The sequence below is a fragment of the Antedon bifida genome, chromosome 7 (genome assembly GCF_963402885.1).
Source record: "Antedon bifida chromosome 7, ecAntBifi1.1, whole genome shotgun sequence".
NCBI lineage: Eukaryota > Metazoa > Echinodermata > Crinoidea > Comatulida > Antedonidae > Antedon > Antedon bifida.
Genome location: NC_136232.1, coordinates 23308122 through 23335794, shown reverse-complemented (window position 1 = coordinate 23335794; position 27673 = coordinate 23308122). Strand labels below are relative to the sequence as shown.

Below are 27673 nucleotides of genomic sequence, written 5' to 3'. Positions count from 1 at the left end.
GATAACATGCAGTTCAAAATTTTGAAATGTTGGTCTTGAACTATTTAAAACATCCCAAAATTTAATGAAATTCCTTTAAGATACAACAAATAATAACTTAGCACTTATTATGTTGCTATATTTGATTCTTTTAGGTACTCGGAATACTCTAGTCTCTGTTGCCTTGTTGGCGCCATCGATGTCTGCGAGCCTTCAGATGCATTTGCATCGTGTGAAGACTTGCTAAAAAATGAACTTCTCCGTGTGTTGATGATGATTATCGGGTTATCTTCGGTCATTGGGAATGTTGTTGTTATCGTTTCACGAAAGTTTAAAAAAGATAATGATATTAACAATGTTAACAAAGTCCAAACCACACTAATTACCAACCTTGCCGTGTCTGACCTGCTGATGTCAGTCTACCTGATCATCATTGCCAGTGTGGATATACATTACAGAGGAAGATACGGAAAGGTTTCCAGAGTTTGGAGAAATAGTGTCCTTTGCAGTTTTGCAGGGGCTATTTCTACACTCTCCGGGCAGTTATCAGTGTTTACACTGGTGCTGCTGAGTGTCGATCGAGCTATTAACATTGTTAATCCATTTAGCACGAAACGCCTCAACCGTACAAAATGTCGAATCATTATCAGCTTCGGATGGCTATTCTGGATTGTGCTGAGTTTTCTTCCAGTAATAGCCAATGAATTAAACTTATCGTATTTTGGTGACAATTATTATGGAAAGGAAAGTGTGTGCCTTGCACTACCTTTAACCAGAAGTCGGTGGCCAGGTTGGGAGTATGCTGTTGCTATTTTTGTTGCCTTTAATGGCGTCGGCTTTTTTGTAATTGTACTTAGTTATCTGACAATTTTCTTGTCAGTGAAAAGATCGGGGGCCAGTGTCAATAGAAGACAGAGGAGGAAAGAGCAGTTAAAAATGGCGAGAAAACTAGGCTTAATAGTTTTCACTGATTTCTGTTGCTGGGCCCCGATTATAGTAATGGCAATTGGTTCCGAGATGGGTTGGATGACAATTCCTGATGACATATATGTTTGGGCAGCGACATTTATCATCCCCATCAACTCCTCAGTCAATCCGTATCTTTACACAATTGCTTATATGTTTAAGTGCAAAGTGCGTCAACCGGCACATGTACAGATTCCACTTAATACATTGTAATTTGGCTATTTATTGCATTCAATCTTTGATCAGAGAGTTGCAATTAAGAACTCTCTGCTTTGATCTTGTTTTAATCACATTTTTATCACTGTACCTGTAAACTTTTTACTAATATCATTTAAAAGCATTTTCTTGTACAATTCATATTTTTGTTTGTACTAAAATGATTTAAGAATTTGTTTATGTCAAGATTGTAGAATATTTAATAAATTCATAAATGTAGTTTGCTAATTTTAATTTTCAAGATTTCAGTATATTTATATGCCCATTTAAATTATTCATCAATGTATTTTGGTATTGTTGTTTTATAATTGTCAAGATTTTAGTATATATAATTTATTCAATTTATTTTAAGTTTTGTCACGATTTTAAAGAAATTCATCTATTCCTAATTAGTAATTTCATTATTGATATGTGGATGTTTCATAGATTCAAACTACTTTATTCATTAATAGTTGTAAATTATTGTTAATTGGTAACTAGTTTGGTGAATAACGCGAGTTCTATCTAAACCATCTATGGTAATTTGGTTTTTATAAATATATTTTGTCTGAAAAACTTTCAGTATCTTCTAAATACTTGATAAGTCAATCTAGTCAAGTTCTAGTTTAAAATTAAATAATATTTGTTGAATCTAAGTATTTCATTTTTGTTTTGGAATTTATAAATGTGACAGCTAATTCGTAAACTCCCATTGGTGACAATAGGACCAACTTTTACTTTCAAAACTTTACAATATTAATACTGAAAATGAATGTTTCATGAGGACTGCTTCTAAAAGAAAAATGTATACGTGACTACGACCTATGACAGACAATTTTGAAAGACTTGATTTGGTGTTTTATACAGGCTAAGAAAAATGGCAGCCATTTTGAAGTATATTTTAACCATCTTGGATTTTTAAAAGTGATTTTCTAGCCAAAATCGGATGCTTTAATACTAATATTTGGGTAAAATTGAGAGAGAAAACGGCCATTTTTTATTTTTAGTTTTTTTTCTTCCTTTTCTCTATTTTTGATATGTTGTTCAGATGGGTCTTAGGAAGTACAACAAAAATAAATTTTGTTCTAATTTTGTCTCTAGGTCAAACCATAGTTTGACCGGACTAATGAATGGTCTTTCACACATGCTCCAGTCTGGTACAGCAAATTAAACATTTCATGACGAAAACGCGATATACGCGTAGCATCATTTATCGTGTAAACGAATCATGCATGGAAAGCAGCCAGCAGATGTTGAAAAGGCATTACAATATTACATTATTATACTAACATTTCTAAACTGAAAATTGTCTTTAAATAGAAAAATTAAGAATTAGTCACAAATGTTAACAATTGAGGCTTAAACATTGTATACATATGCCAGTCCTCAGTTACTGTTAAATCTATCGAGTTGATTGTTTTATACATATTAATTGCTGGTTTATTCCAACCTAGCACTGCCCACTGCATTCTCTGGCAACCTTTCTCTAAACCAATCTGAAAAAATTATAATGTTGTTATATGGGTTAAAAATTATTTATATTATTTATATATTCATTAATTATTCATGTTTTTCAGTTATTTTTTGACATAATTACCTCAGCAACCCTTCTCATCATAATTCGTCCGTAACCTCTTCCTATAAAATTTAAGTAAAGAATAACATTGATATTTTCTTTTTTTGTGACATGCTAATTGACTTTTTATTGAAAGCATTTTTTAAAATAGTAAAACCATTTTTTTGGTTTTGGTTGGATTTCAACTAAGAATGTTCAGTTTCCGCAGAGAAAAATAATAATAACATAGTTAGAAATACACATCACTTTAATTTTAACTGATTGCAACCAATCAAAATCTTTGGATGCATTCACATACATTAAAGGTCAGTTAGAAGTAGGCCATAGATCAGTTAGTAGGTCATTTACCTCTGAACTCTTTCATGATATACAGGTCTTCCATATAAACCACCTTTCCCTTCCAAGTACTGTATGTATAGAAGAAAACACTGTAACCAATTACTTCAAATGTCTCTACTTCTGGTCTTTTATATTCCGCTACTAGGCAAGACACAATGCTTCCTGGTTCAAATATATCCTTCTGTAGACCTTAAAAAAAACAAGAATTTTTAACAAGTTTGATAAACATCTCACAGGAAAGCTACATTTCAGAAGACAAGTTTGCGAGTGCGTGTTTTAATTATGTACACTTTTTTGCACAAACCTTTATAATAATAAACACCGGCGCACATTAAATTGTTGAAATGAAATAGACAGTAGACTTCAATGACATGCATGACGTATGATACCATATGTAATTTCAGAAAAGACAGTATAGAAGAATAGATTTTGCGAGTGACGCATCAGGAACAGAGCCTAAAAAGTGTTTTCCCAAAATAATGGTATTCTTCCGGGCGGAATTTGTATGTGCTCAAAAATTTATTGAAACGATCTATATATTATTCAAAGAGCCAGGCTTCCGGGGCCCTTGGCGGTCCCCAGCCTAATGGTGCTCGCTTTGCTCACAAAGTATTTAATTTTTATACGTTGTTGTTCAATCGTTTGAGATTATGGTGAAAAAGAGCAAGATTTTAGTTCAGTGGCATGAGAGCTTGCAGTTGGGTAAAACTGAAAGCCTCACTAATCCGTACTGGACATGTATGGGTAATTTGTGCTTAAATTTAGTAATGTTACAGTAGTGTACCCTATTTTATACATACACTACACTACTCCTTAATTTTATTTTTAATGTAATGTAAAGTATACCTTCAGTAGTGTTTTCTACTTGATCTTCAGAATTTTCAAACACTGCTAATTCCACAATCATCTTCATTATCGCAGCGCAATCCTCCGGTCTTGCATCTCGTATACGAAAGTTGCCATCTTCCATTTTGCTGCTACTGTACTACTTCTTTTTTAACTGGGAAAACTACTTTTATAGCTGGATATCAGAATTTTTGTAAATGTTAACAATGCATGACAGCATTAGACATTGAATTTCATTTTGTTATTTCCATAAACTCTTTAATACCTTACTTTATACTGTACAGCATGGCTCTATGCTCTTACAGGAAGATAAACTGAAACAATATTTATTTCGCTTACCTGCTAACTAACAAACTCCTGATTTTACAGAATAATGCAAAATATTTATTAACTAGATGAATGAATGGGTTTATTTTGATGGATCTTTTATTTTTATAAAAGAAAACTAATAAAAATCTGGCCTACAGTAGCTGCTTTAAACCAACCAGAAAAAGGTAAAAATCAGGAGGCGATAGAGAAATACTTACATTAACATTTTTACTAATATTAGCAGTCCTGTCCAAATAATGGTGCATATTGATGACGTTTAGTCCATACACAAATTCATCAGTAGTGTGCCGCTGATGAAATATTTATTTTCCTCATTTTGACAATGCGGTATGGAAGAACATAGGATAACTACCAAAACCGCAAATGGAAGTCATCTAATATTATATGATGTTTGTCATGAAAAGTGAATCATGAAGTACTGCAGGTACTGTATTTTGGGATATATTTTTTTCTTTTTTGCTTCTGCTGCAGAATCCAATTTAAAAACATTCACCTGCTCGGCGGTAATGCTGAGTGACTGTGAAGTCTAATACTTACAGCACCGATTTCAAGTTACGAGAGGTGACCGCTTATGGGAGGTTCTGACGATATTGGGCCAAAATCATGTATTATGGCTATGCACAATATTTTTCGCCATTCTTAACGCAACAGACCTCTTCCCAATATTCTCCAGCTAATTGTATTTTATTGTTTATGATCAGGTGGTTTATTATTATTTATGATTTTCAGACAAATTGGTCAGTCAAAAGCTGTGTAGTTTTCTCATCGCATCTAAAAAACACAGGAATGTTCTTCACAGAAATATATTTAAAACCGCTTCGAAATAAAGCTACTGTAATATAATAATTAATATATAAAGCACAAATGTATCAAAATTAATACAAATTTTTCTGATGGCCACTTACGGGAGGTAATTTGGAGTATGGTCGAAGCGGCCGCCAACCAAAGCGGCCGCCAGTTTAATATTGTCATTTGTATGGAACGCCATGTGCGCTTTAATCTTTGATTGTCGTTGTCAACACCATGGCCTATGGCGAGTTGAGTTACAGCTGTATGTATGGTCAAACCAATAAATATAAGCCAAATCATGTACTATCGAATCTTTATATTTCTATAAAAATTAAGTTTGCCTGCCGATAAATTAATGTATATTTTATTTGTATTTTAATATTAACTAACTAAATATATTTACATATAGGCCTATAACTATCGAATCATTAATAATTTACGTTTGCATCATAATCTACGTACTATTGAACCTTTATATCTCATTTACTATTTATTTATTTATATCTCTTTTTTTTTAAATATTGGCAGTGAAGGGAAAAAATAACGTTGAACTAACCCGACGTTTCTCGAGCACTCTCCTATCGAATCTTTATACATACGTATTGCATTAATAATTTACGTACGGTATTGCCGAATCTTTATATCTCATTTACATACTATCGAATCTTTTTACAGTATTGCAATAATAATTTACGTACGGTATTGCCGAATCTTTATATCTCATTTACATACTATCGAATCTTCATACAGTATTGCAATAATAATTTACGTACGGTATTGCCGAATCTTTATATCTCGTTTACTTTACTATCGAATCTTCATACAGTATTGCAATAATAATTTACGTACGGTATTGCCGAATCTTTATATCTCGTTTACTTTACTATCGAATCTTCATACAGTATTGCAATAATAATTTACGTACGGTGTTGCCGAATCTTTATATCTCATTTACATACTATCGAATCTTTATACAGTATTGCAATAATACGTACGGTATTGCCGAATCGTTATATCTCGTTTACTTTACTATCGAGTCTTTATACAGTATTGCAATAATAATTTACGTACGGTGTTGCCGAATCTTTATATCTCATTTACATACTATCGAATCTTTATACAGTATTGCAATAATAATTTACGTACGGTATTGCCGAATCTTTATATCTCATTTACATACTATTGAATCGTTATACAGTATTGCATTAATAATTTACGTACGGTATTGCCGAATCTTTATATATCATTTACATACTATTGAATCGTTATTATACAATATTGTATTAATAGTTTGCGTACGGTATTGCCGAATCTTTATATCTCGTTTACCTACTATCGAATCTTTATACAGTATTGCAATAATAATTTACGTACGGTGTTGCCGAATCTTTATATCTCATTTACATACTATCGAATCTTTATACAGTATTGCAATAATACGTACGGTATTCCCGAATCGTTATATCTCATTTACACTGTACTATCGAATCTTGATTTTTTATTGATTAGTAATAGGGTGTGTTATACATTAAGTGTTATTCCATTGTAATACATTGTTTGTGTTTTCAATAAAGCAACATGGGGACGAAAACGCGACCTTCTACAGCACTTTTCCTGGCCGGCCGTGTAGTTATTAGCAGAAATTCGCGTAATTAATTAACGTACCGTACAGAAACTTGCATCTTATTTTAGTATTTAAAACTAATTTTAAATTGATCAATATTTATATATCTGAAGGTATAAAATAATTTAGGATATTAAATAAATAAATTGATGTCATCATGTTATTGTAATTATTATGATTGCGAACACTACTACAGTAGTTACTTTACTAATTAATTAATATACAATAACAAATATATATATTTTGATATACTTTATTGAAAATATATATATATTATTCTTAATAATTGGGTTATTATATATTATATTAATATACAATACAAACACCACAATGTATTTTATTGACTTTATTAAACATATCATTTAGTAGAACAGTTAAAGTAAGTAATCATCGATTCGCCATTTCGTTTAAAAGAACGTATCACATTCAATCTGTAAAAAAAGAGAATAAATTACATAATAATTTAGATTGTTATTTACGTCCGAGGTAAAGAAAACCTGTCGAAACAATGACAATCAAAGATTACAAAACAACGACAATCAAAGCGCACACGGCGTTCCATACAAATTACCGTTATTGAACTAGCGGCCGCTTTGGTTGGCGGCCGCTTCGACCGTAATCCGGTAATTTACCATACAAAAATCTAATTTGTAGTAAAAAAAAAAAAAAGTGGCCGACGCCGTGGCTGCTTACTGGGGGGTATAGGCCTAGCCGCTTAATTACAGGAGGTATCAAATGCACTAATTAATTAGATACGAAGAATAAACAAGCTTTTGAAAGCCTCCAAGGAGGTTCAACTGGTCTGTAGGTGCAAAAGTATTAATGCCAAACTCAGTAAATTATTACTCTTTCTGCGTGTCATACATATCCATGTAGCAAGCATCGGAATCGACCACACACATTCTGTCACTTTCTCCTATCGGAAATATAAACCAGAAATGTATAGAGAGGGAAGCTGCAGGCCTACCTAGGCTGATATGGAAGCAAACACTTATGTACTTTATGATATTTTATAAGTCAGAAGCCTTTACTTACTCTACTACTTTTATTTCCTTTGTGTAGAGGGTTCTTTGGTGGTGGGAAGGTGATGGTGGAAGTATACAGTTTGAATAAACTGCCACACTACTGCGCGTGTGTCACACGCAAAAGGAGAAGTCTTGATCAGGTGATCAGAACCAAAGATCGTATAGCGCCACGTAGTGGCGCTATAGTATCTTTGATCAGAACACTTGTCGTATCACGTGATATACTCCACAAACAACAATAAATTTCATCCACGATCTGTTTTTTTTGGGAATTAAATATAAAAATGCTTTTGATGCTAGAAGATGAGCATAAGGACCATCTTAGCTTTCTAACCCAAGTTGAAATAGATGGTGTGTTAATAGTCTTAAGTTTTCTATTAGTATTAAAAACTGAACTCTCTAGCTAGCCTAATTAAAACTAGACTAGGCTAGAAGGAAGATTACAAACATAGCAGCCAGCCAGGGTCTCATTGGCTAAACTCTATAAGCTGGGCTTACGAGACTAAATTATAGGCCTAGCTAGGTAGAGCTATATTTAGGACGTAGTACTGTAATTGTAAGTAATTGTTTTAAATCACTGCCTCTTTAATTTCACTAAAAGTAACTTGAGTACTAAATAAAAAGGTAAGCATCAATCCCAGCCAGATACCATGCTTTTAAAACGAATTTACTTTTTCAGTGGTACAAAAGTTCTGCCAGATTGCTCTGGATTTTATCAAGAATGGTTCAAATCCAAAATTGTACCAATCAGCTGCTCGTAAGTTAAGCCCTATCTTATATCTACACTATCAAACTTTATTTTATGTAATGTGCCTATATATGGACATGATGATGTCATATCACTACCATATTTGGGCACATCACACTTTGACAGTGTAGACGGAGCTTTATATAAATTCATGCATTTGATTAAAAGTGAAAATATTACTTTTTTTTATTACAGTACCTATTTATGTATTATACTTCAAATATCTTGTGTTTGCCTGAATGATGATATAAAAAAAATGAAATAATTTTTACTACAGAAAAACTATCAGTTGATGCTCTCACAGTTCAGAATGGAGTTCAGGGACTTATGTATTTACTGACAGAAAGTTCTAAATTAATGGTAAGTGCGTTAAGAGGTACAGTATTGTACCCCTTGGTGCCCCTCCCCACTTTAAACTTATATCATTGTCGTAGAGGAACCTGTAAATTGAACATTTTCTATGTTAAGAATTGAAAGCTAACTTTTATGGCCGACTTCTGTCGTAAACGACAATGTCAACTAGTCTTACATTCATCTGAATGTCCAGTGCCCACCTTAACCAGAGGAGAGGCATAAGCCAATATGTCTGAGGCAGATACTAGATGCAGGGGGCTGCCATAAGAGGCAGCAGTGCTGATTTCAAATGCCTAATGGTACCCCAGCTCTATATGCAGCACCCGGTATTCCCAGATGGTCTCCCATCCAAACTCTAACCGGGCCCAATGTTGCTTAACTTTGGTGATCTGACGAGAATCGGTGTTTCAACGTGGTAAGACCGTATATCTATATAAGACAACTTATCTATTACCATATTAACTCGCATTTAAGCCCTTACAAAAATATCTCTTACTATAAAAAAAAAAAGCAATAACAACAATGAGAGTTGACCAAAAAGTGTGATGTGCCCAAATGTGGTAGTCATATAACATCATCATGTCCATATATGGGCACATCACACTTTTTTGAGAGCTTAACAAATGGAAAGCTAAACACGCACTGGCTTGCAGAAAACCATTGGCATAACCCATTTCATTTATGATCAAACTTACGTAATTTATGCCATAATTAATGTCATGCATGCACACGTTGAGGATAAAAAAATAATGCTTCCTTGAAAAACATTTAATTAATGTTAAATTATCATCTTATTATGTTGCTACTGATGTCAGTTGAATGCATGCTTTACAATAAGTTTAAAGCTCAGGTACAGGCATGAATTTTAAATATAATATTTGGTTAATTGTACATAAATCAAATATTTGTAACAGAAATCAAGACGAAAAAACTTGAATTTCCCGTAATATGGTCAAATACAACATTTGGCAAAATTCTTCCATAAAAACCAGGAAGACTTTTTTTCAGTAGTTAGGTAGTTAACCTAATGTAATAACATGTCTGGTGACTCCCTAGATGGTGAAAAAAGATACGGTGGATAATTTTTGCTATAGCATGAAAATAAAAATCTAAAGTTGAATAAAAATATCAGAAATGTAATATTCAAGTTGTATTACCTATATTTATTCAGCTGATAATATTTTTTACCACACCGTTTATTTTTCATAGCTTTTTAAAATGCCTCTCTATTTACAAAATGTGTGTACAAAAGAATAGAGATTTTACTATGTAATTTGAACTATCCCCCCACTGATAAGAAAGTGCTTATTTTCAACAAGCTCGTGTAACACAAATAAAATCTGAAAAATTATGAAACATAGGGGAAACTATAGATCGATAATTATTGGAATGTATGATCAATAGAAATTTTTTGCCCGCACCTGGCCTTTAAATTTATGAATAAAAATGGTCGATTTGTAACAGGTATCAGAAATAGACTTTCAAGACTCTATTCTAGTTCTTGGCTTCAGTTTAGAACTGAAAAAAGAATTGCTTCAGATGTACATGGAAAATCGGAAAGAAATCAGGGAAATCATGTCGGAAATGTCGATGGAATTTCCCCATTATCACGATTTGGAATGGAGATTGGATGTCGAGGTAGGTAATAAGGAAACAAAATGAAAATGTATTGTTTTTTGTCTGAATCTGAGTTTGTTTAACCTTTCACCTTTCACTGTAACATATATATCCTTGATACAAAACATAGTCAGAATTATTTAGGTTTTTATATTGCAATACCTCTCTTGCTCCTCCACTTTCAGGCCTGTACACTAGTTTGTAAATGGAGGGATTTTTCATGGAAAAGCGATTAAAATTCTCTGAATATATCACCTTTTCTCAAATTTGTACCTTCAGTAGCAGTGGGAGACAGAGCATAAGGCGAGCCTGGCATTCTGTAATGGATCTGTAGCTTGGTGGTTAACATGCTTGCCTTCTAATCCCTGACCTAGTGCCTTCAACTCCACTCGAATGAGACTTAGTTTATAAAAACAACAAATTATAAGTAGTTTATCCATCCTGTAATTGGTGAACTGCTAACTGTTGGATGTGTATGAAAGGGCTTGTTACAGAGTCAAAGTTTAAAACTTTTAAACTTTCTTTTTACATTGAATATGTTGCTTTATTTTGTTCTGTTTTGCAGTTGGCAAGTCGTTCTCTCAGACATCAAGTGATTCCAAATATACTGTTGAGATTCCACACCAAGGAGTATGACGAAAACAAATCAATGCTGCTTCAGACCGACCCGGTCAATCTAGTCCACATGACAGAAGTTTTAGAAGATGCTCTAGACCAAGTTAAAACACAACATAGTCGAAGAATTTTAAGAAATATCAATAAATAGATAATACTGTATTGTTATTTCAAATACATATTTAGTACACCTGTATTTCATATTCATATTAGTACACCTGTGTTCAATAATATTCATATAAAACCATGAGTAATTATTTGATTGGGCAATATCAGGTATCTTGACCTAGTAATACAGTAATAAACATACAGTAAATTTAACTTGACTGTGTATATACAAAAACTGCTATTCAATACTGTATGTTACTGTATAATTCAGAAAAAAAAGTTATTTTGTCATCAACTGCCTTCCATACTTTGAAATGAATTTTTTTCTAGAATATTCTTACAGTGCCATTTTTGTTTTCATCAGTTGTAAAATCACACAAAACAGTCACAGTTCTTGAATTATACTATATATGTTCAAAGAAAAGCAACATAACCTCTGAGTTACAGTTGAAGCATGGTTTCTACTACACAAGAAGGCCAGTTGACCAATGACAAGCGACAGTTCAATTAATCCATCGCTTATGATTGGTCAAATCACTTATTTTGCGTTGCATCTAGTGTGACCCTTAAGAGGTACACATGCATCAACTAATTTTAGATAAATATTATTTAAACAATTTCCAGTTGCATGTTTTAATACAGTACATTACATTGATGCTAATAAAAAGGACTTTTATATATTTTACAAAAGTGTTTATTTAATTAGATACTCTATAACAGTTATTTACAATATAATTCAAGAAAATAAATACAATATTATACAGTAGTATCAAATGTTGACAACATGCAGTAGTCTGAATTAAGCCCTGTCTACAAATATGGTAGTGATATGCCCAAATATGGTAGTGATATGATGTCATCGTTTGCATATATGGGCACATCATTATTTGTCGCATAAAGTTTGATATAATAGTGTGGACAGAGCTTAAGTTAAAACATACCTTGTTGCCATTTGTCCTCTATTTGGGAGAGTGCAATTTCACAACAAGAAGGAACCAACACTCGGTTTTAGCGAGGTGTATATTCGGTTTTAGTGAATCATAGATTTTTTAATAATATATTGGATTTATATAGCGCCTAATGTTGTGAAACCTCTAAGCGCTGAACATTATTACCCCAGTCATTTTTTTGTGGATCAAAAACATGGAAACATACTCCCATAATGCAGCTAGTAATCAGCGCAAAGTTGTGTCTTGATCTAACCGGGTTCCCTTTTAGACACCTGGGTGGAGAGAGGCAAACGTAAGTAAAGTATCTTGCCTACGGATACAAGCAATGCGGCGAGTGTTGGATTCGAACCTTGATCTCAAGATCAGTACGTCCAACGCACTGCGCCGCACACCCTTACATGATTGTCGGTAGCATACTCATTGCCTTGAGAATTAAACAGCATCTGTCACGATCATCTTATCAAAGGAAAACTGAATCTGCATGAATTTTGTTAGTTTGCAAAGACAACTTTACAAGCTGGAGAGTAACTCCACATCTCTAGGGGCTCAACATAGTGAAATTGATACTATGCTTTCAAATGTACAAGTTTGACGTAGGTAAGTATCTCGCTAATTGGAAGGTTTTGAAGAAGTTTATGTGTAGCAGCGGCATGTACGTCCATAAATTACAAGCAACTATTGAACTGTATCCTTTTTAAGGAAAAAAAGAAGAATAAAGTCTACAAAATCAGGTTACCAGTGGAATCACTTCTTGTTTTGTGAAGCACGTTTTTTAAGGTGCGATTGTACTTTATCGTGAAAGGCTTTCATTTTCTTCCTATTTTCCTCATAAAACTTTTTCCTCTCTTCCTCTTTCTTTTTTGTCTTCACCTCTTCAAGTTGATTGTACAATCTATAAGGATGACCAAATTGTAATCATGAAGCCGTATTTTGAGTTTTTGTTCAAACTCACGTTGTCATCCAAACAATTTCAACAATAGTTGTTCAATTCTACACTTACAGTACTAACTTTATTCATCTAGGTTGTGCTAAGAAAACTACACCTTATCGCCTTTTTTTTTCAATTATTTAAATGTATATTTCTTGTTATTAAAAATAAAGTTGAAAGTGACAGAAATCCTACACCAGTTTTTGATCGGACTCACTAAAAGAGAGCCTGTTTCCATTTATGCAAATTTAATTGAATATGTATATACTTTGAATTCGCCTAGTGGAAACGGGTATTAGTAATGTCATACAGTACCTCAAGTTCCTTTGTAACTTGTCTTTTTCAGAATCCTTCTTCTCTTTTGGTGCAAGTGTTTTCTTGGATAACTTCTTAGTTTTTGTTCCTTTGTTCCTTCCATTTGTTCCAGCAGAATTTGATGAATTTTCATTCGGACTACTAGATTCATCTACGATAAAGATATAAGACATGAATTGAATAACATTGGAGTGATTATTAAACATCATACTTACTATTAGAATTTTAATTTTCACCGTCAATCTTTTAGATATCTTTATTAAAAAAACAGATTTTAAATAAAAGATTAACTTTTTTGATGCGAGGCCAAATTTTGCAAATAGAAACATGAAAAAATGAACCAATATTAGGTGGGTCAAAACAATTTGACTTTCACAAGTTGTAAAGACTCTACTCTAAAATAGCTGTGGTAGTGTTTAGTAAAAAAATCTACCCGATTTAATCTCTGTATATTAATCTTACCTAAATTTAGTTTCTTCATAGTCTTTTTCTTTGTTAGTTTTTTACCAACAGTGGTTTTTGGTGGATGCTGTTCACGATCCATGACTTTGTCTTGCCTGGTTTTAGATGAAATTATGAACTTCTTTTTATGCCTAGCAAATGCCTCTTGCAGGCTGAGAGAGCTTTGTCCAGCACCTGACGTGTCTGAAATAACACAATGCAAGTACCAGTAAAAAAAAAAATTTATTATTATAATAAATTATAATTAATTATAATTATTTATTATTACCAGTTTAGCTAACAATTAACAGTTTTACTATTACAGTATTACCAGTTTATCTAACTACTAACAGTTTTACTATTACAGTATTACCAGTTTAGCTAGCTATTATATTAACAGTTTAACTATTACAGTATTACCAGTTTATCTAACTATTATTACCAGTTTTACTATTACAGTATTACCAGTTTAGCAACTAACAGTTTAACTATTACAGTATTACCAGTTTAGCTAACTATTATTACCAGTTTTACTATTACAGTATTACCAGTTTAGAAACTAACAGTTTAACTATTACAGTATTACCAGTTTAGCTAACTATTAACAGTTTCAGCAATAAAAAAGACTAGGCAAATTGTTTTGTATTACTATTAAAAACTGAACTTCTACAAAAATCCAATGCTAAACTGAGTTTCCATGCAATATCTTGATGAAAGTAATTTAGTTACCTGAGCTTTGAAAAGAGCTAGAGGTCATTACATTGTCTTGATGTATTTTCTGCACTTTCTGTGAAAATGGTGTTGCAACTTCTGATTCATGTTTTTGAAATGAAAGCAGTGATTCACTAATGTCATCAAAACTTGCAGAAAAATCTGCTCCTTTGGCTTCTGACAGTCTCTTGAAAGGCAGACTTTCTGTAAATGACCTTTCACTTAGAGCCTCTACAGCAGAATAATACATTATCCTTCCTTCGGACAGTGGCTCCAGATGTGTTCTGCCATTTGCCGTAAGACCTTCTTCACTCATAGCGCTTGCAGCAGAATTATCGGTTATCCTTCCTTCTGACAGAGGCTCCAGATTTGTTCTGCCATTTGCCATAAGTGCTCCTTCAATCATAGTCATAGTGCCTGAAACAGAATTATCGGTTATCCTTCCTTCTGACAGACGCTCCGGGTGTTTTCTGCCAATTATCGTAAGTGTTCCTTTACTTATAGTGGCTGCAGCAGAATTGTCAATTATCCTTCCTTCTGACTGAGGATGTGGATGTTTGCTACCATCTTCAGTAAGCGTTCCTTCACTCAGACAAACATTAGCTGTAGTCTCTACTATTCTCTCTTCTGATAGTGAATAATTCCGTCCCAGAGGTTGATTTTCATCTTCGGTAAGTATTCCTTCACTCAGAGAAGCACTGGTTGAGTCATCGATGATTCTTCCTTCGGATAATGGTTCAAGAGGTGCAAATTCCTCTTCATTAAGCAAACTTTGACTTAGAGTTGCCATTGCAGAGTAATCTACTATCCTTCCCTCTGATAAACCTTCTAAAGTCTGGTTACTGGTTTCAGATATTAATCCTTCACTCATGGCAGTTACCTGGTCAAAACTCCTAAACTGAGTTTTACTAAGTTGCCCTTCAGATAATCTGGTTCCAATTTCACTTTCTGATAAAGAATTGTGGAAAGACCCTTCTGATAATGAAGCCTCCCAAACTGGTCCTTCAGAGATGGTTGTGTCTGGAATGGAAACCAGTGTTAAATCTGGCTCTTCCATTATACCATTTGATTTATCCTACACAAAAAAAATAAATTAAGTTAATCTGTAGAGAAATCAAGAATACCAATTTCAAAATTGAGCTTCACTAATAATTTAAAGACAAAAATTAAACCATAAATTTCACACAACTTTTAGATGTAACAAGTATATTTTGAGTAAAAAGTAAAAAGAGATGAAAATTGCTTAATACCCCTAATACATACAGTATAGAAATAGTATACTCCTCTGAAAATAAAAAAAATATCAAATGTGTCATAAATGATATATAATCTTACCTTTTCTTTTGAAAGTGGTTCTGTCAATTCCTTTTCAGTTTTCTTCTCTGCTTCATTGATTTGTTCTAATTTCTGCTTCTGATAGTAATCTTGTTCTCTGATTTGTTTCGATTCCTCAATCATCTGGATCAATCGATCAACTTGTTCTGATTCGCTACTCTCTGTCGAACTACCACCATAACCAACAACTTTTGACGTATATCTATCAGAGTTTAATTTCTCTGGATCGTCTGAAACTGATGACTGCGACTTCGAGGATGATCTTTTCCTGACAAAAGTTGGCATGGTACCACTTGGAAGGTCTACCCTTTCCTCCTCACTAACTTGTCCCAAACCACTCAGTGTTCTGCTAGACACCAGCTGTGACAAATCTCTTGACAAGAAGCTTGGTCCTTCAGAAGACAAACTATGTTGACTGAATGACACATCGGAAAACATTTGCAGTCCTTGACTGTGTAATGTTCGTCTGGACATAACTGCTTGAAGCATTCTTTTCAAATCATCTTTGTTACTAGACTGATCATTAATGTTCTTCTGATTACTGATGGCTTGAGAGTCATCGTTTGTATCTAGTTCACGAGAATGAACTTGATTTGAAACATTGTTATCATCTTGGCTTGCACTTACATCTCCTGACTTTAAGCTTAATCTATTAAACAAATGTTCAAAATCGTCATTTAATGCATCTGTAACATTTGTTTTATTTCTATTAATGGATGAACTTGTGGAATTTGTTGAGGCTCTGCTCATTGTTATGCCATCATGTTGAGACATTGAATCAAACTCTTGTTTAGGCAAATGAAAACTGTATTCACCAGGTAAAGATATGTCAGGTTTAGAAGAAGTTTCTGATACATACAGGGGCAACGGCACAAGTTGTGATTCATTTCCAGATTGTTTAACTTTATGCCTGATCTCTTCCAGGTCAAATTCATCAGTAACTTTTACTGGCTCTATTGAGTAATCACTAAGAGCAGGTGATACAGAGGTTTTAGCATGTTCGCTGTCTTTGGGAATTGTAAAAGAATCTTTTGAGCTATCCAGAAAATGTGTACTAAGAGTAGCATTTGCTGTTAACTCCGCTTGAAGTCTGTGGAAGAGTACTGGACTTTTATTTACTAAAGAGTAACTGGACATGTCTGCGGTGACTGATGTATCTTTAGATGGACTTGTTAAGTCTAGTAGGTTAGGAAGTCGCAACTGTTCATTTGTATCTGAAATATCTCTCTTGTCTTCACTTCTTGGTACTTTTTGTGAGTACCTATTCATGTATTCACTTAATGTTTGAGAAATCAGAGATGATGTATTAACTAGTTCACGATCTTGTGATTTATCTGGATATTCAGACAATGTACTATATTGAGAAATACTGCCTTTGCTTCCTCTCTTATCAATTGTATATTCGCTGAGTGCAGTCTTGTTTGAATTCCTAATTTCTGGGTTGCTGATATTTTCTCTGCTTGCTTCTGTACTGTGAAATGTACTTACATAAGTACTTCTTTGATCCTGAACTGGGTTATCCTTTAAGAAGCTTTGTTTTAACTTTGGTGTTGGGTGTGTCAAAATATCTTTCCAGATAGGACCTTTAGTAAAAGAGGTTTTTGTGGCAGATACCACAGAGGGGGGAATGGATGATTCCAAGCTCTCAGAATTCTGTGTTGAAGACTGGAACTCATGTGGTTTAAACTGAGGGAGATCTTCAATCTCTTGTCCAACACCACGAAAGTCAATTTTCTCTCTATCAGAAACAGGAAAGTCTTGTTCTATTACAGGATTTGAAATGTTGATAATAGCTTTGGGTGATACTTTAGAGGTATAACCATTGTTGCTTTTAACTTCTGGGGAGTACATCTTCATATTGTAACTTTCTACTGTGGGATGTTTTACCATATCAAAATGGTTGTGAACATCATTTGTCTTCCAGTCCGACTCATCCTGGGTGTCAGAAGTATTAGTTTCCGAAGTTTCTTCAGCCGTCAGAGATTTAAACTGTAGAGAAGAAAGTTCATCTTGGAATACGAAGTGTGACTGATTTTTTGGACTTTCCATCTCATGGATTGTGCTCAACTCATGAGCGTTTAATTTGACATCAACAGGAATCACCTTAGGGATGCTAACTGGCGGGTATGTTCTCTGTCTCACGGTAGTTTGATAAGGAACATGTTCATGGTCATCATAAAGAACATCATGTTCATTAAAAGGTAGTTTGTCAACATCTGGTGTTACAGATGGTCTGTCAACATCTGGTGTTACAGATGGTCTGTCAACATCTGGTTCTCGCACACTATGTATATCTTCATTCAATATGTCTTTTTCCAAATGTAATAGTTCTTTCTGTTGTATCAATTCCGGATACAGTTTATTGAATGTTATTGGTGATGTCTTTGTTGCAGGACTGAATGGACTAATGGACCTTTGTCTAGTTATCTGTACTTCACTTTCAGACATATTTTCCGTAGCATCAACTGTGGGTAGATGTTCCCCTCTCAAGTGAGCCTTAAGCTGCATTTGCTTTTCTTCTAAACTTCTTTTTTGCATTTCCTGATGTTTGAAAAGAGTTTCCCTTTGCTTTTGCATTAATTCTTGTTGCTCCCGTAGCCACTTTATTCTAATTTCATGCTCTTTATAAAATTCAGTAATACGTTCTTCGTCTTTAATATGTGGAGATTGTGTAATGGGAGCTTTTAAATTTTTATGAGATGAAACAGTCTGATGTCTGTGTGTTTGGTCTTTAGTTGGAAGGTAAGTTTCTAACTGATCTCTGAGATCAATGGGTTGATGTGTAGATGATGGTATTTTAGTGTTATAATAGGTATCAGTAGGTAAAGAAGTGTCATGTTGTTTGTTTGCATCTGATGTTGCTGCAGAGATGTCATGTTCAATTTTGGAATTAGTGGTCATCACCCATTCGGAATGACTTATATCAGGTGCTGAAGAGATGGTATGATCATCTGTAAAGAGAGCATATGATTGTGGTTCTAAAGACTCAGTGTACGACTTTGGAACTGAAGACACAGTGTCTAACTGTGGTACTGAAGACACAGTGTCTAACTGTGGTACTGAAGACATAGGGTATGACGGTGGTACTGAAGACATAGGGTATGACGGTGGTACTCTAGATGACTGTGGTACTGAAGACATAGGGTATGACGGTGGTACTGAAAACATAGGGTATGACGGTGGTACTCTAGATGACTGCGGTACTGAAGACATCTGTTTCTGTTGCCCAAGGAGATGCTCTGTAGTCAGCTTTAACTGCTTTTGTACACTAGTAATGTCTTCTTTTTTCCTTCTGTGTTTTTGCAGAAGATGCTGTTGATATTGACGTATTCGCTGCAGGGCTGGATCATCCATTTCACTACTACTTCTAGTCACACTTGTAATTTCTATACTACTTTGAGGCTGAGTTGTTGAGATAGAACTGGTGTTTGGTTCCTCCCTCCAAGTCATAACTTCATATGGATGTACTTGAAACTTTCTCATTTCAGGATATTGATCTTGTATCTCCTGAATAGCCTCTTCTACATTTTCAGCTTCTTTACAAGGAGAATTGTTCAACGTATGATCTTTAATCATGGGTTCTTTTGAAGGCACTGATCCAATTTCTTGGTGCTGTTCTCTCAATTCCATCAGTCGACGTTGACTTTTTGCATAAAGAACTTCTTGTTCTTCAGTATGCTTCTGTAGATCAACCTGAATGAATACAAATTAATTAAGTAATAATCAATTAAATTCACTGTTTGTGATGGTAACCATTTGATATATTGATTATATTACTTAATATCATAGAGGAGAATCAAGTTAGGGAAGTCTTAATGACATGGAAAACACATCCAGAAATTGTTTTCACTGGCCAAATTGAGTACTTGTAAATCTGCTAATGTATAATAATAATAATAATATCCTGGATTTATATAGCGCCTAATGTTGTGAAACCTCTAAGTGCTGAACATTATTACCCCAGTCATTTTTTTGGATCAAACAACCACCTCAAACACACACAGCACATTACCATTTACCTGAACCCATAGAAAGGCTTTTTACAATAGTAAAAGAGTAATAGTAGAGATTCAATTTACATAAACATAAAGAAATGACTATTCTATTATCATTATTTAGTGTTACCTTAGCTCTGATCAAAGCTGCCTTCTCGAGTGGATGCAGTAGCGTTGGACTACCAGACAATATGGGTTCTTCATGTTCATCTGGACACGGCTCACTCTTGTCTTCTTCCTCATTTTTATTACTACTACCGACACTGATGTCTACAGGCTGTTTAGAGATAGGATCAGTTGAAACTGGTACACTACTCTGTTTACTGTCATCAATTGGATATTGAGATAAGTCAGTCGGTTGACTGGAGGATGATGTAGTAGCCATTGTAGAAGTGCTTATCTCATTTTGACCTGGAAAGAAACAAAGTACTTAGTACAAAGTATAAAACAAATTGGCTAAAATCAATCTTATACAAATCATTGTACACTTAAACTCAATCTACAATTTCTGTTTGAGTGGAGACGTAGCTTGGTGGTTAAGACACTACCTATCCCAGGGTATTTTATACTATATTTACTTCACAAACAATTTCAAATAAAAACAATCAATCATTCAAATTTATGTAGACCGGCTAGGAATGAACTCACTTAAGCTATGTTCACACAGCGCTACAAGACAGTGCCGTTTCAATTCTCTACATGATTTTACATTTAACAATACAGTGTGAATGAAGCTTTATGGTTACTTTTGACAATATATAAATAAACTTTTAACAAAATTGTATTGACTAGAATGAATATCCTAAAGCTCTGATTACACTATCAAATTAGTTTTACAAAAAAGTGTGATGTGCTCAAACATGGTAGTGCTATGACCAAATATAGTAGTGATATGACATCATCATGTCCAGATATGGGCACATCACATTTTGTTGTTACATAAAGTTTGATAGTGTAGACAGAGCTTAATGGCCAAAACTAAAATAACTTACTTGATGTTTCTTTCTGTTGTCCTCTAATACGTAGAAGTAACCTACCAAGAGCTTCTAAAAAGAAATCAGGAAAACAAATTTTGTAAAAATAAATTACAAAATTAAGGTCACAACACAACTTTTCGCCAATTACTAGCTGTATTATGGGAGCATGTTTACATACATGTTTGATCTGGGGAAATAATATGTACAGCGCTTAGAGGTTTTACAACATTAGGCGCTTTATAAATCCAGGATATTTTTATTATTATTATTTATTTTAATAAAATTAAAATGGCTGTAAAAAACTCAGTGTATAGTACTTCTTGTGTTTCTGACAGTGACACACTGAATGATTACCTATTATTACATACCTGATCTTGGCAGAATTTTCTTAGTTGGGAGAGCCTCACCAGAAAGTTTATCTTCTGTCAAAGCTGATGAAGTATCCTCTTCCAGTTGTCTATCGACTCCAATTGGAAACTGCACCAGACCTCTTGTAACTAAATCAGCAGATTGTGGAGAGTTTGTTTCTTCAGATGATGTCATTACCTTCTCTGGATAATCTTCTTCTGATATAGGAATACTTCCAACTGGAGCATTCCTTTGTGGAGGCATTCTCGATGGCTGTAGTATGTCAGTGTCAATTGTTGATTCGGTTGTCAGATCAAGATCATGGTCACTAGAAGGTGGCTGAGGATCAAGTGCCAATGTGAGATCACCAGCAAAATCTGCAATCAAAATGTTTAAAAAGTTGAAAAGGCAAGCAACCTTTGGAAAGATGCTTCTTGCTAAGATTGTTTTGTCCTAAATATTTCTGTGTGATTGTATCTTGGCACTAATTTTGGCAATCAATAGTGTTGTCACTATAGTTAGTTAGTTTGAAAGTCAATTTATTTGTTCTCAAGAATTCAATCAAAAGCTTTATTTTGTATATATTTTAAAAATCTATTTTGAAAAAAACCAAAATTAGTTACTGACCTGACTGACAGTTTCAGTGCTCCTTTCACGAACACTTTCTTTATTTTGTTTAAATATATAATACAGAGCAAATTGGAAACCAAGACAGAACAAGAAGTATCTGGCAAAATGCCAAACTCCTATGATGGGCATATTAGGGAGCTTGCGATTTACAACGAACGATGACTAACCTAGGTCAGGGCAATCGATGAGTCTTTGGTCGTCACCTAGACCTAGACACCATTACCAACACACATCCCTAAATATCTCTGCATGCGCAACAATGACTTAACATGACATAGTTTGGTCATCGCAAATCGAAAGTTCTCTTATATCGGTGTCTACTTTACCTGTTTGAGCCATGTACATGTCTTCAAATGCTTCTTCTAGATTCTGCTGGTGTTGCAGTCTATCTTCTAATCGTTTATGTGGAGGTTGAAATACTTGTTTCTAATAATGTAAATTTAAATAAAATGTGTATAGTACAGTACTATCATCAGCGGCTATCATTCATGAACTAATATATTCATTTTTAAGCAATAACTTTACATGGAGGGGACAGGATATAAGTTTCTATAAAGAAACATACAAGGATGGGGGTGAAACTTAACTTGATAATGGCCCAATACCAGGAGGCAAAAGTGAGTTAAATGGCCAAGCGGTAAGGCAGGGGCCTACCTAAAAGAGCCAACAATATCAGCAGGGGTTCGAGGCTGACTTGCTCCTAGTTTTGGTGGTGGAAGTCTAAGGACTATAAACCGTAGGTCCAGTGTTCTCAGTTATAACCTGTGTGCACTTTAACGAACCCAGTTCATCATTCGAGATGAGTAAGGGGTTACCCCGGTGAACTGGTTCACAAAATAGCCCATGTATCAGGGGATTACAACCTATCTGATAGGACAGTGATTAATTTACTATTGGTACTATTAGCCACATGTGCCTAAAGACATAAAGTAACAAAAACGGTTTCTGTGGATACATGCTAAGTGAAAATTTAATTAGGTAGAAGGCAGTAAAATAAAATCTTTTGATTGAATATTAAACCACCCAACTTTGTCTCAGCAGTAAATATAAACTCACAGGTATTGAGGCTACAACCGCTTGTCTCCTTCTTCTGTCTATTTGCTCAAGGTGTCCCAGCTCATTCAATAGGTGATCATAATCTTGTCTCAGTAATTCTTTTTCACGTGCATATTTGTGGCGGAGTACTGCTTTCTCGTGTCTTTCTTTGATTTCCCTCGATCTTTCTTCCTCCTCTTCTTTCGACCGCTGTATTTCTTCAACAGCAGCTACACGCGCATCAGGCTGTTTCGTTTTATACATCCAAGAGAGAAATATCATTTTTTTTAAAAGGAATAAAATACATTAAAAGATGAAAAGGCCCATCAACAAATAACTAAAAGCTTGTACATGGTTGATGACATAAACAACTTACTAAACAACCATAAGAAAATTAATACAATAAGATATATATATGTCTTTGATTGGTTGATTTGTTTTATTATGTAATTTTGTGACTTATATATGTTATCCTTTGTTACAATTCTCTTCACCTGATGATGGGCTATGCCCGAAACATGTCGTAAAAATAAACTTATATTGAGGCAGTTTTAACTTATTTGATTTTTTTCTATATCCTGCCTATGCAGCTCTTTGATTTATATATATATATATATATATAAATCCAAAGGCAAATTACTGAAAAAATGACAATGATATATTGAAAAAGTGCATATGAAAAAGTTACATTATTAAATAGATTCAACTTATATCATTTTTTGATTTGGTTTGGAGATTGAAACACTGGTCTGACCACGTTGAATTTGTTTCTTAAAAATTAATATTTGTAATAATGTAATAATAATTTCATGGGACAAATAAGCACAGTTCTGAAAGTCTCAAGAACAAGGTATATTGAGGTATAAAAGCAATAGAATTCTTCCTAACAATAATACTGTATGTGTACCTGTTGATGTGTGTTTGCCTTTTCAGCATAACCTGCGGTCACATGATAGTGAGTTGTAGATAACCCTGTCTCACTTGTAAGCTTCACAGTGTGTATCTCTGGACCATCATCTAAATTCCATGCCTTTTCAGGAGGAGGAAGTTTAGCTATTTCAGCAGCTCGTATTCTTTCAGCTTCAAGAGCAGTCTTACGTGCCATGATGTGTACATTCTCCCTCTGCCACTGAGCATCCTGCTTTTTGTGCAGGTTGTCTAGAGCTACGCTGTATCTTTCTTCTGCTACTCTGTTGTTACGTATTGAAGTTATTGTCCTTTCAATATCTGTTGGTTTCTGATAAACAAGAAATTAATTTAGCAATGAGCGAGACGGTACAATTATAATGAATGATTGGCAAGTGAACGATACAAAACTATACTATTTGTCAAAAAAAAGGACAGTAGGCTTTTTACACTGAAGGTTTAAAATAAAAAACAAGCATGAATGTGCGATACTCGGGGTACAGCAAAAGAAGCTGTAATGATGTCATAAGATAGGATGTGACGTCACATACACATCAATAACCTCGCTACCAAATACGGCTATACAGTACCACCTAAGAGACGTCATATGGCTGCATCCGGTTTGAAATTAAGAAATCCGGCTTTATAGCTTTGAAGACATGTCCCTGTAGTATATTCATGCCAAATCCCAGCTCAATACTACAACGAATGTGCGATACTTGGGGTACAGCAAAAGAAGATGTAATGACGTCATAAGACGCCACATACACATCAATAACCTCGCTACCAAATACGGCTATACGGTATCACCTAAGAGACGCCATATTAAGAAATCCGGCTTTATAGCTTTGAGGACATGTCCCTGTAGTATATTCATGCCAAATCCCAGCTCAATACTACAACGAATAAGGGAGGAGGGACTTTATAAATCGCACTTTTTACTCAATAGTGTCGGATGGAAGAGAAGATGAGAGAGTCCTAGACTCGGGTACCCTGGCTAAAAACAGGCACTGTAGTCATATTGGTATTTAACAAGTTTTCCTCACATCCCCCAGGGTCCTTTGTTCAAGACCTGGCTAGGGTACCTTTTAAAGGCTTTCTAAGGACCTAATTATAGATTATAAAAAATTTCTGAATAATGATTAAAGATACCTGTTCTGATGCCTCTTTGTGGCCTTGTCCAATGCTTCGTAGATTGCAACTGTACAACTTCTGAAGGGCTTCAATTTTGTTGCGTTGTTCCCTTAGCCAATTCTCTCGCAGCTGACTGCCTAGAACTTTCACCTCCTCCTCTTTCTTTTTGCTCACAGCATTACGAAGCTGACGAGCAAATAGTTTCTCCTGTTCCCTTACCTAAATATGAATAAAGATAATAATGTAGATATGGATAAGCCAGTTTAATTGTGTGTGGTTAAAAAGAGGAACAATTTTCTACTAGCTAACCCTATACACAGATTTAAGCTGTCTACACTATCAAACTTTATGTGATGTGCCCATATATGGACACGATGACATCATATCACTACCATATTTGGGCACATAACACTTTTTTTGTTAAAGTTTGATAGTGTAGACAGAGCTTTAGGTTCTTACTGTAGCTTGTCATTGAATGATTTGAATATCGATAGTCAACCGTGCAAACTTACTGTAGCTTGAACATTATTTTTGTATTATTTGTTTTCTATTGGGACTGTTGATTGTGGGGCTAGTTCCCGTACTGATTAAAAAATTGAGGCGCACAGTCGACCGTGCAATTACAGAAAACATCAAAATAGAATATACGGTCAACTATTCCAAGTTGATATAATAATAATAATAGTTCATTCTTATATAGCGCATATAAGCAAGCTCTCAATGCGCTGAACATTATTACCCCAGTCATTTCCTGATCAAACACCTATGGAAACATACTCCCATATATGCAGCTAGTAATCAGCGCAAAGTTGTGTCTGATCTAACCGGGTTCTCAATTATACACCTGGGTGGAGAGAGGCAAACGTAAGTAAAGTATCTTGCCTAAGGATACAAGCAATGCGGCGAGAGTTGGATTCGAACCTCGGTCTAACGATCAGTAGTCGAACGTCCAACACACAGCGCCACAAGCCCTCATGCTAAACATATTGACCATCAACATGGTCAATTGTGGTAATAGCAAATGCTAATAATATTAGCATTTGCTATTAGTAATGATTCACTTTGTGGGCTGAAACGTCTCACTTTAGACCAAATTCATATTCATTTTTTTTGGTATTTATCAAGTTTTTAACAATCTGTATTTTATTGATATTGACAAAGTTGATATAATATATATAATTACTAAAAAAACGTAATTTTATATTCAATTTATTACTTCGAAAACCTTGTTTATTTCGTGCATTCGCCAAGCGGCCAACAGAGGGTGTAACTTGTTTACATCGTTCGCGTGACTAAAAAATGATCATTTTCGACAATGTTTTCAAAATGTTTGCTTTATTGCATCTTTATCCCTAGTAGTGCTACCCCATAGTCTCTCTGAAAATAAAGTTTGGAGAAAAAAGCTTATTTTATGCTTATAAATGCATATCAAAGCCAATAAATGTAAGTGTGCCGAATCGTCTCAGGGCCAAATCGTCCCAGGCCGAATCGTCCCAGGGCCGAATCGTCTCAGGGCCGAATTGTCCCGCTACCATTAGTAATATTATGCACTTGTCAATTGTATGACTCACTATACGACCCCCGGGAGAGGTGCGTCATTTGTCTGATGTGCGTCATACCTTATGAATACCATGACGCACCTGTGCGTAAAAAATGTGACTTACCTTTAGGTGACCATGACGCACCATTTTGATGCACTGTGACCATGTTGTTTATGATATGGTGGGTGGTAAAGTGACAGACATTGACACACCTTGTCTACTGATGTGACATACCATCTAGGTTTTTCGCCACACCCCTACAGTCAGTAATTATTTATAAATGACGCACCCATGACTCACCTCTCCCGGTATTGTGGTTCATACAATTGACAAGTGCATTACACATGGTCAACCAATTTATTTAGTTACACAGTTAACAGTGCCGATCCGCCATTGATATAAATGAATATATTTACCTGTTGTAATCTTTGTTTTCTTCTTTTATCTTTCTCTTTTTGAATCAGTGCAGTCTCTTCATTTGGACTTAAACGGTAACCTCTACCAAGAGAAACCATTTCTACTTCTAAAAACAAAAGACAATGGGATTCATTCCAATATTAATAACCTCCATCCTATATTTTACTTATATGGTTGACTGTGTCAGATAGAAAATGCACAATTATTTGGCCATGCTGTCAAAAGTTGTACACCTCACTTTCAAACCCAGTCACACTACTGTACTGTAGTCTGTAGCTAATATTCATAATCATAGGCCGTTTTTCCACAGACAAAAATTAACCGATAAGGTTTGTTGAAAACGGGGTTTAACAGACTCTGCTCGAGAAAAATTTACAATAACAGATATCTCATTCAAATCAGATAAATATCGGATAAATGCGATAATTTTTAAGGCTTAACTTAAGCTTTGAATGACAAAAGGCCCAGCTATGCACCTACTATACTATAGGCTATATAGGCTATTGGCCTACTAGGCCTAGTAAAGAGTAGTTTAGTAGAGAGGCTTGGCCCTAGTAGGCGCGGCCGAGGCTAGGCCCCTAGGCCCATTATGATTATATAGGCCTAACCTAGGCTAGTAGTAGTAGTATTAGGCTTAGCCTATAGGCCTACTAGCTAGTACTAGCCTAGGCCTAGAGCCTCTCTTAGACTGACTGAGGGCCTAACTAGAGAGTGCTAGGCCTACTAGGCCTCTATCTAGCCCCCAACATAACAACCAAACCGCGGATTCCAAACAACTAGCCTTGGCTACATATGGTATAATATACACACATTCATTATGATTATGCCTAAACATTTTTGTTTATTAGACTTTTATATAATAATTTCCTACCGCTCTCGCGTTTTTCGTTGTTTGTCCG

At 34.7% G+C, this 27673-nt stretch overlaps 3 protein-coding genes and 1 pseudogene across 4 annotated transcripts; 1 reads left to right on the top strand and 3 right to left on the bottom strand.

Moving 5' to 3' along the window:
• Nucleotides 1-435: 435 nt before the first annotated feature.
• LOC144848810 (thialysine N-epsilon-acetyltransferase-like) lies at nucleotides 436-7796 on the bottom strand. Of its 2 annotated transcripts, XM_078705745.1 has the most exons (5): nucleotides 7680-7796; nucleotides 3902-4076; nucleotides 3065-3244; nucleotides 2738-2778; nucleotides 436-2636 (listed from the first exon to the last, which is right to left on the bottom strand). In XM_078705745.1, the coding sequence occupies exons 2-5, from the start codon at nucleotides 4023-4025 to the stop codon at nucleotides 2466-2468; spliced, it is 516 nt and encodes a 171-aa protein (XP_078561871.1). In that variant the 5' UTR covers nucleotides 4026-4076; nucleotides 7680-7796; the 3' UTR covers nucleotides 436-2465. The 2 variants fall into 2 exon arrangements, with proteins under 2 accessions (XP_078561871.1, XP_078561872.1); XM_078705746.1 differs by lacking the exon at nucleotides 7680-7796 and having other exon boundaries at nucleotides 3902-4082.
• On the top strand, nucleotides 7582-11324 carry LOC144848805 (COMM domain-containing protein 2-like). The gene is made up of 5 exons (XM_078705741.1): nucleotides 7582-8020; nucleotides 8349-8426; nucleotides 8695-8777; nucleotides 10236-10409; nucleotides 10954-11324. Exons 1-5 carry the CDS (start codon nucleotides 7954-7956, stop codon nucleotides 11152-11154), a joined length of 603 nt encoding a protein of 200 aa, XP_078561867.1. The 5' UTR covers nucleotides 7582-7953; the 3' UTR covers nucleotides 11155-11324.
• LOC144849280 (5S ribosomal RNA) lies at nucleotides 9083-9200 on the bottom strand (annotated as a pseudogene).
• Nucleotides 11166-27656, bottom strand: LOC144849013 (uncharacterized). Its single transcript, XM_078705966.1, has 14 exons — nucleotides 27646-27656; nucleotides 26774-26874; nucleotides 24835-25035; nucleotides 23684-24013; nucleotides 22798-23022; nucleotides 22068-22167; nucleotides 21132-21488; nucleotides 20779-20832; nucleotides 19917-20197; nucleotides 15792-19484; nucleotides 14475-15531; nucleotides 13767-13949; nucleotides 13305-13455; nucleotides 11166-12953 (listed from the first exon to the last, which is right to left on the bottom strand). The coding sequence occupies exons 2-14, from the start codon at nucleotides 26870-26872 to the stop codon at nucleotides 12806-12808; spliced, it is 6879 nt and encodes a 2292-aa protein (XP_078562092.1). The 5' UTR covers nucleotides 26873-26874; nucleotides 27646-27656; the 3' UTR covers nucleotides 11166-12805.
• Nucleotides 27657-27673: the final 17 nt, after the last annotated feature.

Excerpts from the sequence above, each read along its gene's own strand:
- LOC144849013 (XM_078705966.1), bottom strand. The coding sequence starts at position 26,872 with ATGGTTTCTCTTGGTAGAGGTTACCGTTTAAGTCCAAATGAAGAGACT. Across the intron at positions 24,014-24,834 it reads ACAAAGAGGCATCAGAACAG|AAACCAACAGATATTGAAAG; the intron begins GTATCTTTAATC and ends CTTGTTTATCAG. Across the intron at positions 13,950-14,474 it reads TAGCTCTTTTCAAAGCTCAG|ACACGTCAGGTGCTGGACAA; the intron begins GTAACTAAATTA and ends GTGTTATTTCAG.
- LOC144848805 (XM_078705741.1), top strand. The coding sequence starts at position 7,954 with ATGCTTTTGATGCTAGAAGATGAGCATAAGGACCATCTTAGCTTTCTA. Across the intron at positions 8,427-8,694 it reads ATTGTACCAATCAGCTGCTC|AAAAACTATCAGTTGATGCT; the intron begins GTAAGTTAAGCC and ends TTTTTACTACAG. Across the intron at positions 10,410-10,953 it reads AATGGAGATTGGATGTCGAG|TTGGCAAGTCGTTCTCTCAG; the intron begins GTAGGTAATAAG and ends TCTGTTTTGCAG.
- LOC144848810 (XM_078705745.1), bottom strand. The coding sequence starts at position 4,025 with ATGGAAGATGGCAACTTTCGTATACGAGATGCAAGACCGGAGGATTGC. Across the intron at positions 2,779-3,064 it reads TATCATGAAAGAGTTCAGAG|GAAGAGGTTACGGACGAATT; the intron begins GTAAATGACCTA and ends TAAATTTTATAG. Across the intron at positions 2,637-2,737 it reads TGATGAGAAGGGTTGCTGAG|ATTGGTTTAGAGAAAGGTTG; the intron begins GTAATTATGTCA and ends TAATTTTTTCAG.